Source organism: Carlito syrichta, unplaced genomic scaffold, assembly GCF_000164805.1.
Source record: "Carlito syrichta isolate Samal-C Ts95f unplaced genomic scaffold, Tarsius_syrichta-2.0.1 Scaffold316282, whole genome shotgun sequence".
Lineage (NCBI taxonomy): Eukaryota > Metazoa > Chordata > Mammalia > Primates > Tarsiidae > Carlito > Carlito syrichta.
In genome coordinates this window covers 168,347-187,909 of record NW_007260378.1, presented here as the reverse complement: position 1 = coordinate 187,909, position 19,563 = coordinate 168,347, and the positions used below count along the sequence as shown (strand labels likewise).

The 19,563-nt window shown below is 41.6% G+C and overlaps 1 protein-coding gene across 4 annotated transcripts in view; it reads right to left on the bottom strand.

Annotated features, from left to right (window-relative positions):
* Positions 1–220: 220 nt before the first annotated feature.
* Positions 221–19,563, bottom strand: part of SGSM1 (small G protein signaling modulator 1) — a 70,657-nt gene continuing 51,314 nt past the window's right edge. For all 4 annotated transcript variants that reach the window (XM_021706997.1, XM_021706999.1, XM_008074040.2 and 1 more), the window contains 7 exons: positions 17,729–18,319; positions 13,886–14,010; positions 12,245–12,327; positions 7,407–7,516; positions 4,821–4,917; positions 3,218–3,385; positions 221–1,069 (listed from right to left, as the gene is read on the bottom strand). In XM_021706997.1, coding sequence (XP_021562672.1) covers positions 981–1,069; positions 3,218–3,385; positions 4,821–4,917; positions 7,407–7,516; positions 12,245–12,327; positions 13,886–14,010; positions 17,729–18,319 — 1,263 coding nt within the window. In that variant the 3' untranslated portion in view covers positions 221–980. The remainder of the gene's footprint in view (positions 1,070–3,217; positions 3,386–4,820; positions 4,918–7,406; positions 7,517–12,244; positions 12,328–13,885; positions 14,011–17,728; positions 18,320–19,563) is intronic.

The following is a 19,563-nucleotide window of genomic DNA, read 5'->3' as shown; positions in this document are numbered from 1 at the left end:
GGACCCTGCCCCAGACGGGGGGCTCTGAGCAGGACCCTGATGAGCCTCAGACTATGTCATTGCTACAGACACCTTTTGGGTTCCATCACCCGAGATGCTTTTCTTGAAAAGAAGAAAAGAAGTATCTCTTAGCATCAGACAGAGGAGAAAATACAACAAATAAAATCCCGGACTTCAAGAGAGATGTGCACAGGACTCCTGAGTGCCTTTTCTAGATGGGGGGAGGTCTAGGGACACAGGGTGGCTTAGTATAGACAGTGGGTCAGGCGGTGCATTTGAAGTCCCTCCTTTAAGCTAGTAGTTCTCAAATGTGGGCAGTTTTGCCCCGCAGGGGACATCTGGCAATGTCTGGAGACATTCTGTTGGGTTGTCACAACTGAGGGTGGAGGATGATGCTCCTGTCATCTACTGAGTAGACACCAGGATGTTCCTCAACATCCTACAATGCACAGAACAGTCCCCTTCACAAGAATAGCCTGGCCCCAAATGTCAGTAGCGCTGAGGGGAGAGATGCTGCTGAGTCTATCTTCCAGCCATGTTCTGGAATATATCCAAAGGCCCTTTTCAGAGTATAGGGGTAGCGCCACACACCTAGACCAGTTTCCCAAAAAAATTCCTTCCCCAAGTCTCATCTGACAAGACAGTTTGGAGGGATAGGGAAAGAAGGGGAGACCATTCTGGAAACTAGGAATTATATGTTTCCTTCATCCACCACCAACCTCCAACTCCTGCCAGGGAGAAATGCCAGACTTGGGCAATCTTTGGTCAAATAGGAAAATGTAAGGCTGAGCTGAAGGGGCACCCCCTCCACTCTACCCACTCAGTGGCCAAAGCCAAGGCAGTTTCTCTTCACACAGAAGTCATGCTCGTAAACAGACGTCTGGACCCTGTTCCTGGCGTGGCCCTCCGTCCAGGAGGAAAAGTGGACAGAGGAGCAAGGAGGGGGCAGCTCTGCTGAGGCCACCTGGGTGAAGCACCCCTCACTTGTTCTCAATTAGCGTCTGCACCTTGTACACGAGGTCCCGGGCCAGCTTCAGGACTTGCTTGGCGTTGTGTCTCTCGGCCATTTCTGGAAGAGCAGAAGGCAAAATCTCATGAGCCTCCTGCGTCCAGCCTAGGGATACACTTCCAGCCCCTGGAAGGTTCTCTGGGGTATCTCCATCACAGAGTGGCTCTGGAAGTAGAGACCTTGGGGAAGGCCCGCACCTTCATACCTTGGTTTCTTTATCTGTAAAATGGGGATTGTAACAGTAGCCACATCACAGGGTTACTGTGGGGATCAAATGGGATAATGTTGATTCACAGTGTGTGTCCTAAAAACACGGGGTATTTCTGTCCCCTTCCTACAGACAGAAGGAAAGATGGAGAGGGGAGGGAAGAACAGAAAAGCAAAAAAAAATTTGTCAAGAGCCATACAAAATGATCAAACCCTTAAGTCAGAGATTTAATACTAAATTTAGACACTTATCATAAAGAAGCCATTTAGTAGAATAAAAACATATGGTCGGGCATGGTGTCTCATGCTTATAATCCCAGCACTTTGGGAGGCCGAGGTGAGAGGATTGCTTGAGCCCACAGGTTTGAGACCAGCCTGGGCAGTTTGAGGGGGCCTTATCTCTACAATAAATCAAAAAATTAGCCAGGTGTGGTAGCGCGTGCCTATCGTTTCAACTACTTGGAAGGTTTTATATCTTTGCAAAGCTGGGTTTTCAGCAATTTCTGTAATAAAAAAGAACCATGTGAAAATTAGTATGATACAAATTGAAGATGGTGGGATCCAATCTGATTCTAAGGCTTGAGAAGTTGTGCAAAGTTCTACAGGTGCCCATTAGTAAGTGAATGTACGTATTTAAGAATGAAATAAAGATACTATGTTCTTTCTATTGATGTGCATTATTTTTTCAAATAGCTATTAAGATGCTGGGACATCTCTTTATGAAGTGGTTTGGACTTAACTACTTACTGAAAGGAAATTTTGGCCTGGGGCACTGTGGAAATTGTTTAGAGACACTAGGGGTTCCAGGAACTGAGAAAGTTTGGGAACTACGACACTAAGGTATAAATCACTTTGGGTGCTCACTCACACCTTCATACTAAAAACCACCTCAGTGCTAATGATGAGGGATGGGTCAGGAAGTTATGGGACAGTCACTTGAGTATATTCTGTTGTCTTACAAATGATCACAGGGAAGATAATTTTTGAACCAGTAAGTGAAAAAAACAAACAAACTAAATACAACAGGATATGTGATGGTAAAGCAAAACAAAAAACTATACATGACTATGGTTTCCTGGATTGCATCCTGAAGCACAGAAAGGACATTAGTGAAAAATCAAGTGAAATCCAAATAAATTTTGTAGTAATGTTCCAATAATTTCTTAGTTTTGACAAATGTACCAGCATCATCATGTAAAATGCTAATAGTAGGCAAAGCTAGGCCAAGGGTATCATGGGCTCTCTCTGCTATCTGAAATCTAAAGCCGTTCTAAATCTAAAATTTTAGTAGATATATAAAGTCCAAAAGTATTCCAGAATAAAAAGTTTACTTAAAATAAGAATCCTAATATTTCAAAAGTGAGGCCACAGTGGCTTTTTTCTTTTTTCCCCCAGAACCTTTAGCTTTTTATTTTTAAATAGTGAGCGCAGTGGCAATGGTTTGGCTTTCTTGGGTTCCTCCTGTGAATCAGGTACCATGTGATGGGACGTATCCATATTGTCTCATGTAATCCTTCAGGCCTCCCTGGAAGGGGGGTGGTATTAGTGCCATTTTAACCCTAAAGTCACTTGGACAAGGACACATAGCTCCAGAGTGGCAAAGCCGGGATCCAAGTCCACATTTGTCTGGTTTCAAAGGCTGTACCTTTTTCATGTTCCTTCAATTGCTTTCTTGTGCCTGCTTTTCCTACGTGCTCCAACCCTCTGAAGCAGACACTGTTCCCCTTGCTTCACAGATGAGGAAGTGGATGTTTAGAGAGAGGGGAAGTGATTTGTCCACGGGCACAGCTGGTCTAGTGGCAGAGTTGGGCTTTGTCCCTGAGCAGATCTCAGCACCCTCAGCCAGATCCCTAAGTAAAACGCGTCCTCAGTATCAAATGTTGTCAACTCATCCCTTTGGAAATAGCCAAAGAAGCAGGCAGAACTCCCCATCCCCTTCCCGTGCAACAATCTCAGAGAATCTCCATCCCTCCCAGAGCCCAGCCCCCTCAGATGAGGTACCATTGAAGAACTTGATGATGTCTGTGAAATCCATGTTGTTCTCCAAAATGATGTCTCGGTAGACTTCCACCAGAGCCAGAGCGATGAACAGGACATAGTGGGCGGATGAGACATGCTTGGCAGCCCAGATGGTCTCCCAGACTGAGAAGACATCATCGTAGACGAGTTCTATCAGGACATGCACACACATGGAGAGGAAGTCAGCGACAGGGCTCAGGATGCCGCCCTCCCTTGTGAAAACCCCTCTGGGAAAATCTCAGGTCAGTTGTGCTTTGTGTCTCTGCCCTGGTACAGCAGACAGAGCTCAGGCTGGAAGGCAGGAGACCTGGATTCTGTCATTTGACCACTAGATGCTTCAGTTTTCCCCATCCATAGAATAGGCTATGTAACCAGGTGAGTTCTAAGTTCCTTCCAGCTTGGACATTCTGTGACTGGAAGAATTGGGCATGAGAGGGTTTGATATACAGATTTGTTCCCTGCCCTGCCCTTTGACAAGCACCCCTCTGTATTCCTGCACCCTTCATCTCTATAAGCACCTATGGTGGAATCTTCCCTCTCCCCTTCCCTACCACTACAGGCAGAGCTGGCTGCAGCCTCTGAGTCCACTAAAGAGACAGAATCGAGCAGTGGTGGCTAAAAGCAGGGCTTCCTATGTCCAGGGAACTCTGTGTGAATCCTCCCCCAAGCCCCTGCTAGCAAGGGGACCTTGAGCTGGAAATCCTTCTTCCATCGAGCTTCTCTTTTTCCTCATCTGTAAAAGTTAGTTAAAGCTGACAGTGGAAAAGGACTGAGGAGATAACACAAATAATGGCTCCGCAAGGTGTGTGGTACTTAATAAATACCTCCATGCAGCTTAGATCTTTTTTTTTTTTTGAGTTGGAGTCTCATTCCATCGCCCAGGCTGGAGTGCAGTAGCACACTCACGGCCACCGCAGCCTCGACCTGCTGGCCTCAGGTGATTCTTCAGCCTCAGCCTTCCAAGTAGCCGGAACTACAGGTACACGCTACCACGCCTGGCTAATTTTTGATTTATTGTAGAGACGAGGTCTCGCCAAGTTGCCCAGGCTGGACTTGAACCCACAGGCTCAGGCAATCCACTCGCCTCAGCCTTCCAAAGTGCTGAAATTACAGGCTGAGACACCAACCCAGCTCAGCTTAGATCTTTTTACTGGTAGCATCAGCCCACAACTACACACTAGCAGCGATATACTGAGTTATACATCACCCCTAAATCATGCCTGAAATGTGCATGAAATTACATCTGCTCCATGGGTTTTAGAGTTCTTGGTCTCTGATAAGCAGCATAAGAGAGTGGAAGGACTCTTGGGGTAGATGGAGGTGGCTTCAGTGTCTCTACTAGTCCTAACTCTGAATTTAATTCTCAGCCTTGGTTTCCTCATCCGTAGAATGGAGATCTTCACAGAGCCCAGTGTGTAGCTCCATTGCAAGAGAAGGCAGGTGAGCCCATAGTCGAATTCTGTAAATGTTACTCTCCTTGCTGTCTTTGCCCCAGTACCCCTCAGCTTCACCTTCACGGTTATCTGTTCCCGTGAAGTTCTGCTGTGAAGATAATGGAAATAAGTCCTGTGTTTAAAGTCTGTACCTCGCTTGAAATCCAGCAGGAACCAGCGGTAGCAGAAGTAGAAGTGAGTGTAGTCTCCGTTCTGATGCATCAGCTCAAACAGCTCTGAGTCCAGGATCTGTCAAAGAAAGGAAAGGTCACATCAGCCTCCAAGGAAAAGGCTGGAGCATAGGGGACAGCTGAGTAAATGGTGGTCCAGCCACACACCAGACACCATATAGCTCCTAACAGTCAGGCACAGTTTAAAAATGGGCAAGGGATCTGAATAGACGTTTCTCCAGAGATTTACAGATGGCTAGCATGAAAGATACTCAACACCATTAGTCATTAGGGAAATGCAAATCAAAACCACAGTGAGATGCCATTTCACACTTACTAGGATAGTTAAAATAAAAATGGCAGCCCAGGCTTGGTGGCTCAGCCTGTCATCCTAGCACTTTGGGAAGCCGAGGCAAGTAGATTGCCTGAGCCTGTGAGTTTGAGACCAGCCTGGGCAACTTGGCGATACCTTGTCTCTCCAATAAATAAAAAATTAGCTGGACATGGTAGTGCACACCTGTAGTTCTGGCTACTTGGAAGACTGAGGCGAAAGGACTGTTGGAGCCCAGCAGGTTGACACTGGGGTGGCCTGGGATGATGGAGTGAGACTCCAACTCAAAAAATAATAATAATAAAAAGGCAGACAATACCAAGTGTTGTCGAGGATGTGGAGACATAGGAACCACCACATATTGCTCCTGGATGTGCACAGGGGGTACTCCCGCTGTGGAAAACAATCTGACAGTTCCTTAAAAAAGTCAAACACAGAATTTCCAATGACTTAGCAATTCCACACCTAGGTATATCCTCAAGAGAAATGAAAACACATATTCACATAAAAATCTGTATGTGAATGAATGTGCGTAGTAGCATTATTCATAACAGTCAACCGGAAACAGCTCAAACGTCCATCAACAGATAAACAAAAAGTGGCATATCAGTACAATTTAATTTAATGTTATCTGGTAATAAAAAGGAACAAAGTTCTGATATGTGTTACCATGTGGATGAACCTTGAGAACACTGTGCTAAGTGAAAGAAGCCAGTTACAAAAGGCCACATAGTGTATGATTCCATGTATATGGGATGTTGAGAAAAGGCAAATCCACAGTGACAGAGAGTAGATACCGGTTTCCAGAGGCTGGGGAAAGGGAGAGAATGGGGAGTGATCATTCATGGGTAAAGTCTTTCTTTTGGGGTAATGAAAATATTCTAAAATTGGTGTTGTATAACCCTGTGAATGTATTAAAAGCCACTGAATTGTACACTTTACAAGGCTGAATTTTTTTTGTATCTAAATTATATCTCAGCAAAACTATTTTAGAGGAAGAAGGTGATGGAATAATACCTCTAGCTGTCGGATATGCTGTTAAATGGGGGGAAAAGCAGGTTTGAAACAGTAGGTATAAAAAGAAAGAAAAATTATGTACAGTATGATCCTAATTATGGAAAAAATGTATATACAGAATGGGCAAAGCATATGAACAGGCATGTCATAGAAAGAATAATCCAGATGAACTAAAAACACACAGAGAAAAGATACTCAATCTCACTGTCAACAAGAAAATACAAATAAAATCACACTGGGATGCTCTAATCACACCCAAGAGACTGGCAAAAATTAGGAAGCATGACAACATCAAAACACTCTCAGCACTGCTCTCGGGCATAGGAATTGGTACCCTTACTTAGGAGAGTGATTCTGCCATGGCTGATAAAGTTGAAGGTGCGCATACCCTCTGACCCAGCAATTTCACTCCAGACAAGTGCCCAGGCAAAGCTCTTGAGTGCATGCAAGAGGAGTGGCACACAAGAATCTCAGTACAGCGCTCTCTGTAACACTCCCCCCACCCCCGCAAAAAACACCAAATTCCCTAAAGCAAAAGCAAACAAAAGCAAGTAGAAACAACCTAAATGTCCACCAGCAGGAAAATGGATACAAATTAAATGCGACATAAAGAACTCTACTCTAAGGTGGAAGGCTGTACTTCAGGGAAAAAGGAATGTGCCACACTGTTGTCGAGGACTCTCTAACTTGTCACTGAATGTAAAGTCAGACTGTAGAGGAATCCATACCGTTTAGACAATTTATGAAAAGTGGGGAGACAAGAAACAAAATGACATGTTGTTTAGACATATATGCATGTCATAGAAGAATTTTAAAAAACATTATAAACATCAGATTCTGCAAAGTGCTTACCACTGTGAGGATAGGAGTGGAGAAATGTCATCAAGAGGGGACCCAGGAAGGCCGAAAAATCTATGGTTAATGTTTTATTTCTTGGGCAGGTTGGGTGGAAACATGGGTATTTAATAAATTGTTCTTTCTACCTTTCTTTTCTATTTTTTTAACCTTTTTATATTTTTGTAAAGATGGGTCTCACTATGTTACACAAGCTGGTCTTGAACTCCTGGTCTCAAGTGGTCCTCTCACCTCAGTCTCCCAAAGTATTGGGATTACAGGTGTGTGCCATCAAGCTGAGCCCAAATTACTCAATCTTCAGCCACCAAGCCATACTTACTGTTTCCCAAAAAAAGTCCAAAGCAAGATGAGATGCTGAGTCATACCTGGATCAGTGACCTCATGTTTGCAAAGTGTGTGTCCATGGCACCTCCATGGGGGAAGTTCTGGTTCATCCTCTTCATGAGCTCCGTGAAGCAACTGAAGGCAAGGGCCTCTGAGGGGAAGCAGCACAAGAGAAAGTCAGCTGTACCACTGCCAAAGGCACATGCGTTCCCAAAGTGATGCTCTAAGGCTAGAGCTGGTTCGCCAAGTCCACAGCCAGGTGAGAAGCACGTGGACCAGGTAGGGCATGCTCTCCAATCTCCATCACATACTTCTCATCTTTGGGTACGGAAACATCTTCTAGGAAATGATGGTAATAGCAGATGATCCTTTATTATTTATTTATTTGTTTATTTTTTTGAGACAGGATCTGGCTCTGTCACCCATGCTGGAGTGCAATGGCTGACTGCAACCTCATAGCTGACTGCAACCTCAAACTCCTGGGCTCAAGTGATTCTCCTAAAAGCGTGTGCTACCACGTTTTCTGTTTGTTTTTTGTTATTGTTGCTTGTTTTGTAGAGATAGGTCTTGTTATGTTTCCCAGGCTGATCCTGAACTCCTGGGCTCAAGTGATCCTCCCACCTTGGCACCCCAAATTGCTGGGATTACTGGTATGTGCCAACCACACCCAGCTAGATGCTCTTTTTAAAAAGATACCTGTTTGCTACAATAAAAAGTTAACAATGTTTTGTTGGTCCCAAATGTTTTTTTTCTTTTTTGAAATTCTACTGGTTTGTGAAAAATCTCAAGTCTAGCAACTAAGTATTTGAACTGCAATTGTCAATATTGGAAGAGTTTTAAAGATGATATGCAAAGAAAGGGTCAAATAACTTTAGGAAATGCTGCTTAGAATATCTGCTGCTTGGGTAATCACCTCATGCATTTAAGAAAGTAAAGGCTCTGAGAAATCCTGCAATTTAAAAGTGTTTTGGCCGGGTACGGTGGCTCAAGCCTGTGATCCCAGCACTTTGGGAGGCTGAGGCGAGAGGACTGTCTGAATCTGTGGGTTCGAGACCAGCCTGGGCAACATGGTGAGACCTTGTCTCTACAATAAATAAAAAAACTAGCCAGGCATGGTAGAGCGTGCCTGTAGTAGCTACTTGTGAGGTTGAGGCAGAAGGATTGCAGAAGCCCAGCAGGTTGGCCGTGAGCATGCCACTGTACTCCAGCCTGGGCAACAGAGTGAGACTCCCCACCTCAAAAAAGTTTAATATTGTTTAACCCAGTGTTTCAAACTTATTTGAGAATAGTCTATATATTTTTAACAACTGATAACTCTGGAGAAAGCTACGCTAGACTGGAAGCCTTCTTAAGGACAGTAGGATCTCATTCAGTTTTTAAAAAGACTTTGTTTTGACCAGTTTAGAGTTACAGAAAAATTGAGATGAGAGTAGAGAGTTCTCATACACCCCACCCCCACTTTCCTTATTATTAACGTCTTAATACTAGCATGGTACGTTTGTTGAACTAGTATTGACACATTATTCACTAAAGTTTATCCTTAGTTAAGATTTCCTTAGTTTTTGTCAAACATCATTCTTTTGTTCCTAGATCTCATCCAGGATAGCAATTAGTGTACCTATAGTTGTCACATCTCCTTGGGCTCCTCTTGGCCATGGCCATTTCTCTCGTTTTGATGACCTCACAGTTTGGAAGATGACTGCTCAGGTATTTTTTTAGGATGTGCCACTATTAGTAATGGAATTTGTCTGATGTTTTTCCAATGATAAGACTGGGTTTGTGGGTCATTGGGAGGAAGACCACAGAGGTCAAGTGCCATTTTGGTTGCATCATATCATATGCTATTGACATGATTTCTGACTATTCACATAGACCTTGGTCACCAGGCTGAGGTAGTATGTGTCAGGTCTCTCTGCTTCAGAATTTATCTGTCTCTACCCCCCCCCACCAGCAACTCCCCTACTGTAGTTTTTGGAAGGAAGTCACTATGTGCAGCCTGTGTCTAAAGAGTAGGGTGTTATGCTCTCCATTTTTGAACAGTCTTATGGAGATTCACATATAAAATTCAGTTTTAAATGCACAATTTAGTGGTTTTAGTATACTCACAATGTTGTGCAAATATCACCCCCATCTAGTTCCAGAGCATCCCTTCATCCCAAAAGTACATTCTGTACCCATGAACCAGTCAGTCACCATTTCCTCTCTGTCTAGTTCTGGTCACCTACAAGTCTTTCTGTCTCTGTGGATTTGCCTATTCTGGACATTTCATATGAATGGAATCATACAAGATGTGGTCTTTTTTGTCCAGCTTCTTTCTCTTAGCATGATATTTTCAAGGTCCACCCACAAGGTAGCAGGCATCAGTACTTCGTGCTTTTTTTTTCTGGTCAGGCAATATTCCATTGCATGAATACACCACATTTTGTTTATGCATTCATCAGCTGATGGACATTTGGAATGGTTCCACATTTTTTGGCTATTATGAATCATGCTATGATGAACATTCATGTATAAGTGTTCGTATAAACAAGCTTTCAATTCTCTTAGGTTTATATCTACAGATAGAATTGCTGGCTCATATGATAACTTAGTGATTAACATTATGAGGAACTGCCAGACTATTTTTCAAAGTAGCCAATTCATTTTACAATTCTACCAGCAATGTATAAAGCCTCTGATTTCTCCATATTCTTATCAAAACTTGTTATTTTCCATGTTTTGATTCTAATCATTCCAGTGGATGTGAAGTAGTATCTCATTATGGTTTTGATCTGTATTTTCCTAATGACTAATGATGTTGAACATCTTTTAATGCGTTTGTTGGCCATTTGAATATTTTGATTTTCTTGAGAAGTGTCTATTCAAGTCCTTTACCCATTTTAATTAGGTTATTTATCTTTTCATTGTTGTGTTGTAAGAGTTCTTTATTTTGGATAAAAGTCCCTTATCACACATATGACTTGAAAATATCTTCTTCCATTCTTTGGGTTCTTTTTACTTTCTTGATGGTGTCATTTGAGTACAAAAGTTTTCAATTTTGATGAAGTCCAATTTTTTTATTTTTTTCTGTTGTCATTTATGCTTTTGATGTCATATCTAAGAAACCATTCCCAAACTCAAGACTACAAATATTTACTCCTATGTTTTCTTCTAAGAGTTTTACAGTATTAATTCTTGCTTTTAAGTCTATGATACATTTTGAGCTTATATTTTGTATGTGGTGTGAGGCAAAGGTTCAACTTCAATCTTTTGCATATGGTTATCCAGTTGTTCTAGCATCGTATGTTGAAAATACTGTTCTTTCCTTATTCAGTTGAATTGTCTTGGCACCTTTGTCAAAATCAATTGACCATTAATGTAAAGGCTTACTTTTGTACTCTCAATTCTATTCCATTGAACTACATATCAATCTTTATGGAAATACAACCTTGTTTTGATTACTGTAGCTTTTTTAGTAGGTTTAGAAATCAGGAAGTGTGAGTTCTTCAATATTTCTCTTGTTTTCAAAATTGTTTTGGTAATTCTTAATTCCTTGAATTTTCCATATTCATTTTAAGATTACTTTGTCAACTTTTGCAAAATGGTAGATGGAATTTTTGACACAGATTGCAATGAATCTATAGATCAATTTGGAGAGCATTGCTACCTTAACAATACCAAGTATTCTGATTCATGATTATAATATTTCTTTCCATTTATTTAAGTTTTAAAAATTTCATTCAATAATGCTTTGTAGTTTTCAATGTAAAAAATTTTGGACTTCTGTTAAATTTATTCATAAGTACTATATTCTTTTACATGCTATTGCAAACGGAACCATTCTCCCTATTTCATTTTGGGGTTGTTCATTTCAAGTGTGTAGAAATATAATATACTTTTGTTTATTGATCTTGCATCTTGCTACCTTGCTGAACTTGCTAGTTCTATTTCTTTTATTCCTTCCTATGTGCAAAATCACGTCATCCGTGAGGAGTTTTACTTCCTTTCTAATCTGGATTACTTTTATTTCGTTTTCTTTCTCAATTGCTCTGGTTAGAACCTATGATGGCAAAAGTAAAGACTTTGTCTTGTTCCTGATCAAAGGGGGAAAGTGTTCAGTCTTTCACCATTGAGTATGGTGCTATTTGTGGGTTTTTCATAGATGTCTCTTATCATGTTAAGCAAGTTTCCCTCTTTTCCTAGTTTCTTGAGTGTTTTCATTGTGAAAGAATGTTGAATTTTGTCATGTTTTTCTGTGTCAATTGATTGTGTGGGTTTTGTTCTTTATTTTATTAATGTGGTAAATTATATAGATTGATTTTTTTATGTCAAACCACCCTTGCATTCCTGGGATAAATCCCACTAGTCATGGTGTATAATACTTTTTAAGTCTTGTTGGTTTAAGTTTGTTGTGACATTTTGTTGAGAATTTTTGCATTTATATTCATGAAGGATATTGGTCTTTAGTTTTCTTGCAATGTCTTTGTCTAGTATTGGTATCAGGGAGCCAATGAGGTACTCACTCCTCATATAAGGACTGGTCTCAGAATAAGTTGGGAAGCATTGTTTTCTTTTCTGCTTTTAAAAAGAGTTTGTGAAGAATTGCTATTAATTTTTCTTTAAATGTTGGGTTGAAGCTATCTGGCTGGATTTATATTTTTTTGTTCCCATTCATGTTCATACAGTCAGGGGCCAATAAAGCCCTGGCTGGGTGCTGAGTGTTGGGCACCATGGAACACAAGGACTTTTTATTTCACTCGTCTCTTGATGTGTACACTAGATAAGTCTTGTGAGCACCTGTCCTGACCCTTTCCATGGAGTCACAAAGTGAGGCTAATCCCCTATCTGCAGTGGGAGGAAAACTGCACCCCTCGCCCTGGGGCAGGGAAGACACACTCACCATCATCCAGAATGACCAGTAGTGGAGCCAGAAGGTCACACATGCCCTGGACATAGCCGATTTCAATGTGCTGCCAGATATAGCTAGGAGAGACATAAGGGGCCTGATGATGGTACCCCAAGACCTGCCTTTCCAACCTATACCTCCTTCCCCACCTCTCTGGTTCGGTCCCCCATCCTTCACCTGTTCCACCTCCTCAGCCTCCTGCCAGCATCCCCATCCCCAGTCTCACCCTCTTTGAGCATCCTATGTGCAGCCACCAGGATGACCTTCCTAAAGTCCTGCTCAGGGAGGCCTCCACATGCTCAAAAACCTTCATGAGTTCTCCACTATTTGATGGGATGATGTGCAAACTCCTTTAGTGGCAGTACAAGGTAAGTATAGTCTCTCCTCAACTCATCTTCACAGCCTCACATATCACTTCCTAGTACTTCTTCATCTCCAGCCACACTGAGGTATTCATTTCCCACAAATCACACATTTATGTCTCTGTACCTTTGCCTTACATTTCCCTCTCTCTTGAATTCTGATTGCCCCTTACTGATAACCACTTATATTTACTGAGCATTTACTGTATATTCAGCACACTATACATGTATTGTACTATGTAATTTTCAGAATAATAATAAGAAATAGGTACCAAAGTTATCCCATTTTACAGATGAGGAGACTAGGGTATAGAGAGGTAAATGACATACCCAAAGTCACATACCTAATAATAAGTGGTAGAGGCAGTATTTGAACCCAGAAAGCCTTTCTTGAGGATTTGTTATCCTAACCTCCATGCTAAATGGCTTACTTAGTTTTCTTCATTTTGTTAAAATCTATCTTGGAGGTCACTATCACTATGAGACCCTCCATGATATCTCCTTATGCCATAACCAGGCAAAAGTCAGTATATCCTTCCTTCTCCCTCAGCACTTTTTTCATTTTAATATAACATTTATCATACTATATTATAATTAAAAACATTTTAAAACTATGCATATTCATACTGTATTATACATCATATTGTACAATGTATAATCAGTTAGATATTACCAAATTGTTAGTAGTCATTACTTCTGGGTAAGTGGCACTGATGGGCAGAGATGAAAGAAGTCTACTTTTATGTTTTATGACATTCTAGTCTCCTTGTTTGATTCAGATTTTCAATAAGTTTAGGCTACTTTTATAATTTAAGAAATGTCAACTATTATTTTTAATGAACAGTAATAAGTAGCCTTAGATCTTGGCTTAAAGAAAAAAAAAATGACAGATTCTAGAGCCAGAGAGATGTGGTTATGAGTTTCTGCTCAGCTCTGTCCCGATAGGGACTCTGAGCAGTGTGGCCCCGCTCCGAGCCTCCAGATCCTCAACTGTAAAAGGGGATAATATCTCACAGGGTTGTTTTGGGACTAAGTAAGCTGATGATAGCGAAGGGTTCAGGAAAGTGTCTGATATACAGTACGTGCCTAATCAGTGTTCATATTATTTTTGTTGTTGTGTCTTAACTGCCAATGTGGGCAGAATTAAGACCCCAGGTGGGTAGGGTGACAGTTTCGTAGGCTGAAATGAGCTCCAGCTGGGTCTCCTAGAACCCCTGCTCACCAGGCCCCGCCATCTTCCTCCCTCAGTCCCCTCCCCGCCACCTGCAGCCACCTGCACATGATGTTGCGCAGTTTCTCCAAGTTGGCAGGTGTGAAGTACCAGTAGTTGCGGTCGCACCGCTGCACGTCTTTCTCGATGCGGTGCAAGTTCACTGTGTACAGGTCCAGAAGCTCGGGCTGTAGGACCCCAGGAAGGGAAAAAATGAAAAGTTACACCCAACTCCTCACTGAGAGACAGAGATGCTCTCTCTCCTCCTCCTCATCCTCTCCTGTTATCACTGAAAAACAAATACAAGTCAGGCATGGTGGCTCAAGCCTGTCATCCTAGCCCTTTGGTGAGGGGATTGCCTGAGCCCACGGGTTTGAGAATAGCCTAGGCAACTTGGCGAGACCTCTTCTCTACAATAAATAAAAAATTAGCCAGGTGTGGTAGCACACACCTGTAGTTCCGGCTACTTGGAAGACTGAGGAGGAAGGATCGCTGGAGCCCAGCAGGTCGAGGCTGCGGTGGCTGGGAGTGTGCCACTGCACTGCAGCCTGAGCAACAGAGTGAGACTCCAAATAAAAAAATTTTTAAAAAAGTAAAAAATAAAGAAAAAGAAATACATATATAAATTTCCCACCTGGCCCAATCAGGTGTTTGATTTTGTTTGTTTGTTTCCTGGGAAGGTGTATGTTAATTTATAGGAAGAAAATTCTCTCTCAGAAAGTTATACTCTCTCGCCGAAAACTGGACAAGAAGAATGCAAGATTTAACTGAAGTCTGATTCTGTTAAATTTACTGGACTCAATGCCCTAACCAATAAACCTAGTACCCCATTTTGAAGCGGTTCAATGATATGGCAAGAAAATAGGAAACATTTAAGAACTCAAAACCAACCCAGAAAGGTGAGAAAGTACCAAAGCTGGCTTTTTCTTGAGAGAAGCTGCTAAACTGAGAAAACTTAGGCTTAGATTTGATTGTTTTGTGCTTTTCCCCCCTCCAAGGCAAGGAGTCCAATAAAGGACCTTCCTGCAGAAAGGTAGGAGCTCAGAGTCACACCTTCAGAAAGGGAAAACTAGAAAAAAACACTGACATCCTGGGGTCTCAAAACAATTGCCTGTCTGCAACGATGACAATATTTTTTTCTCAATGGCAGTTCACCGAGTGAATGTTTATGCTTTGAGTTTGAGAGAAAACAACAAAAACGAAGAATTGCCTGATTGCCCCTTGAGCATAGATATCAAATTAAGTATGATATCTCCCTGAATAATCAAAAGCCATATATCAGGTTCACAACTCATGAAGGTTTATCACCCAAATTACCACTACCTTTGTGGTCTGAAAGATCATAGAATTTAGTTTACAGTCATCTCATATTTATTACTTTCCTCTTACTAGGAAGAAGCAAAAGAAAATCTTCTCTTGAGGAATCTACCTTACACTTAGGTCTCAAATAGTGCAACAGATAAAATTCCAAGAAATATGAACTCATGTATAAAATCACAAAACCAGAGAAAGAGAGAACCATAAGTGATAGCATAAATACAGGATAGCAGAATCAGAACTGTAAGGGCCTCAGCTATTAGAAGTAAAAAGAACAGAATATAAAATAAGTATGCTTACTGTATTTAAATAAGTAAAAGAAAAGGTTAAAAATAAGAGCAAGAGACTATAAAATAATCAAGCAAATGATTTTATAGCATATTTAAAGAAAAGCTAAATAAAGCTTTAACAAAACATATTAGACACTCATTAGAGATAGGTGGCAGAGAACCAGACACCCTTGAAGGAAGAATTAGTGTACTGAAAAGAGATCTGAAAAAACTATCCAGAATTCAGCACAGAAGGACAAAGAAATGATAAAGCAAAAGAGAAGAAAGGAGGACACAGGAGGACAGTGTGAGACAGTCTAACAAACATTTAATCAGAGCTACAGATGAAGAGAGCAAATGGGGAAGTAGAAATAGCTGAATAACAAAAATAATAGACGAAAGTTTTCCAGTGCTGAATAAAAACACCAATTTGCAGATGGATAAAAGCCCAACTAACCACTAGCCTGGAAATATAAAAAGAAATGTATACTTAGAAACATAATGGCACAAAATACCAAAAAGAGACTCTTAAAAGTAAACAAAAGAAAGTATTATTTTTAAAGGAATGGTGATTAGATCTTTAAAGATCTTTAAAGGAATGGCAATTAGACACCAACTTCTCAACATCAACAATGGAGTTTGGAAGACTATGGAACAATATTTTCAAAGTATTGAAAGGAAAAAAACCCCTGCAACTGAATTGCATATTCACGGATTCGAGAACAGCCTGGGCAACTTGGTGAGACCTCATCTCTACAATAAATCAAAAAATTAGCTGGGTGTGGTAGCACACGCCTGTAGTTCTGGCTACTTGGAAGGCTAAGGTGGAAGGATCGCCTGAGCCCAACAGGTGGACGCCGGGGTGGTCGTGAGCATGGTACTGGCTACTGCACTCCAGCCTGGGTGACAGAGTGAGACTCCAACTAAAAAAAATTAATAATAGTAATAATGTAAACATTTAACAAAGAAATTATATAACTCTATTGGAGGGATGGGGTGGAAGAGTGCCACATGCATGGTGAGGGCTGGGGTCAGGGAGGAGATGGGAGCAAAATTCTCCTCTTCCATTGTGGGGAGTGAATAGATCATGTCTTAAGACTGAAAAAAAAAATAGTCAAGAGGCAGTAATACAAGTATGTTAGAGATGTGGGGGTAAACACCAAGTAATTTGGTCAGAGTGAGAAAAAATGATTGCCTCTGGGGAAGGCTAATGAGAAGAGATAGTATAGACATCTTCTGGGGTTTTTTTATCCAGCCTTGTCTAAGTGTTTGATTCTTTAAACTATGAGCTTGTATATCTGTGATAGATATGCCTGGGAAACTTGGCGAGACCTCATCTCTACAATAAATCAAAAAATTAGCTGGGTGTGGTAGCGTGCGCCTGTAGTTCAGCTACTTGGAAGGCTGAGGCGGAAGGATCACCAGAGCCCAGCAGGTCGAGGCTGCAGTGGTCGGGATTGTGTCACTGCACTCCAGTCTGGGTGACAGAGTGAGACCTCAACTCAAAACAAACATACACACACAAAAAAGAAATAACAAATTAATGGCTGGGCATAGTGGTTCATACCTGTAATCCCAGCATTTAAGGAGGTTGAGGCAAGAGAATTGCTTGAACCCAGAAGTTCAAGACCAGCCTAGGCAACATAGCAAGACCTCGTCACTCCAAAAAATAAAATTAGCCAGGCGTGGCGGTGTGCACTTGCAGTCCCAGCTACCTGGGAGGCTGAGGTGGAAGGGTCACCTGAGCCCAGGAAGTCGAGGCTGTGGGTCACTGAACTCCAGACTGGGCAAGACCCCAACCCAAAAAAAAGGGAAGGAAAGAAGCAAGGAAGAATTTAAAAGAAAACAGATATATAGTGCCTGGTTCCGAAAATTCTTCCTTTCAGTTGATATCCTTTGGCTTGGACATTCTGGCAAGAAAGCAAAATTGAATACTTAAAAGATGATGAACCTGACTCTAAATCACGATGGGTATCATCAAGGCTGCTGATTGCTTACTATGTGCCAGGTGTGGAGGACTTTAACTTGCTAATTCTGAGAACAACTCAGGAAGTTATTAGACCATAGGGATACTGAGGCTCAGATGGATAAAACGACTTGCCAAAGCTGAGATTTGAACCCAGGACCTTTAACTGCAAAGCCTGTCTTCTTTAAATAGTATATAATCTTCTCTCCCACATACGCTTCTACAGTGAATCCTCCATGGTGGGGATAATGCAACAGACCAGAGGTTTCTCTCCTGGGTACCAGGCTTGTGGTACATCCCTTTCCTCTAGCAGCTGGAGTTAAGGAAATCGAGGGGAGAGTCCTGGTGACTTACAGAGTAGGTGACACCGCTGGAGGAGACAGGGGACACCTCGTTGTTGGCAGAAGTCATTACAGCCAGAGAAGCCAGGGCGGGGAAGAGACTTTCCATCTCAGGTTCCTCTGAGAGGTTGTCCTCACTGTCCACCTGGCCACATTTCTCCGCCTCGCTGCCCCGCCAGCCCTCCTTTGTGATGGCATCCTTTTCAGGCAGGGTTACATCCATGCTGCCAGTGGTGGACATGAACTCATCCAGGCTCTCGTTGGCAAGGAGGTCACTCTCCAGGCTGTCCTGCACAGCCAGCTCCTCACGGGGGGCCTCATCCTGAGAAGTGGTGGCCTGACTGCTCTGCCTGTCATCTAGGCTGCCGTCATCAGGCTGCAGCACTTGGGGGGCGTTCCGTTGGGCATCCAAGACACTGTCTTCTGTGCTCAGACTGGGCTCTGAGTGCTCTGAGAGACCCGAGGAGAAGTTATGGGAGGAAGGATGGCCAGAGTCTGGGGAACAAGTGCCGTTCACCAGGTTCCCATTGGGGATCTTGGGCTGTTTCTCCTCCAACCTGCCTTCAGCTTCCACCTGCTCCACCTCATCCACAGACTCAAACACCTGAGGACAAGGTGCACAAAGACTGATGGACTAGGATGTCCACTGTAGCACTGCTTACAGCAGCAGCCAATAACAGGGGGTAGGTTAAAATATGGAACATGCATGCAGTAGAATACTATACAGGCAGTGAAACAGGTGAGGCAAGACAAGTTGTAATACATGCTTCCATTTGTGGTGAACAAAAAGGTGATCTATGTGCTTGTGTATGCATAGAGTAATCCAGAAAGAAACAAGAAACCACTGTAGCGGATACAAGGGAATTGAAATGGGGGGAAAGAATAACTTTTCGTCATATAGTTATTTACCATGTGCACATATTTTTTTTCAAGTAAAAAATTAGTTAACATAAGGAACAGGCTAAAAAAAGCCCATTACATTCATGTGGTTGATTACTATGATTCAATTTTTAAAACAGTAAGATATGTATGAAATACTATGAAAAAAATCTTCAGAACACAGTTCAAAGATTTATTTGGGTCCTCAGGTCATATCACATCAAGGGTGAACAGTAAGAGAGCATGTTCCAAAGTCACTTGAAATATTTCTTCTCTGTGTGGTATGTCACCTACTTGATATATGGATAATTTCATATATTTCTGTGTTTTTAAAAAGTTCTTTTTGATTCAGTTGATTTAAATTATATAAATAATTTTTCTAACTTAAGAGCTAAAACTAAAGTTGTTTTTTTTTTTTCTCTAAAGATAAAATGAAAAAATAAGACACTCAGGGAAATGTAGCTTCTTTCTTTGCCCCCTCTCCCCTCAGTAGTCATTTTGATTCACTTCTGGTTTATGTTTCTACTTTAAAAAATAAATGCAAATATATACACATATTGATATTTCCTCTTTTTATATAAAAGGTGTCCTACTATGCACTTTTTTGCATGTTGCTTTTTTCTTTAATACAGGTGAGATTGAGTGATCGCTTTCCATTTAATGGAATAAAAAGTTGTTGAACAGTGCCTACGGTGACATTTAGTAAGAGGTTTTAAAAGACTATTTATTATCTACATATGTCTATATATACAAAGGCATACAGAAAGTTCTGAAAGAATGCAGAGCAAACTGATGACAGTGGTATTATTTCAAAGAAAGGTAGGCAGGGATAAAGGATGATAAAGTCGACTTTGACTTTCTCTGCAATATTTTAGTTTTTTACAGGGAGAATAGATTCGTATATACTTGTGTTACTAAAAAAAAAAATCTGGCCAGGCTCGGTGGCTCAGCCTGTAATCCCGCGCCTTT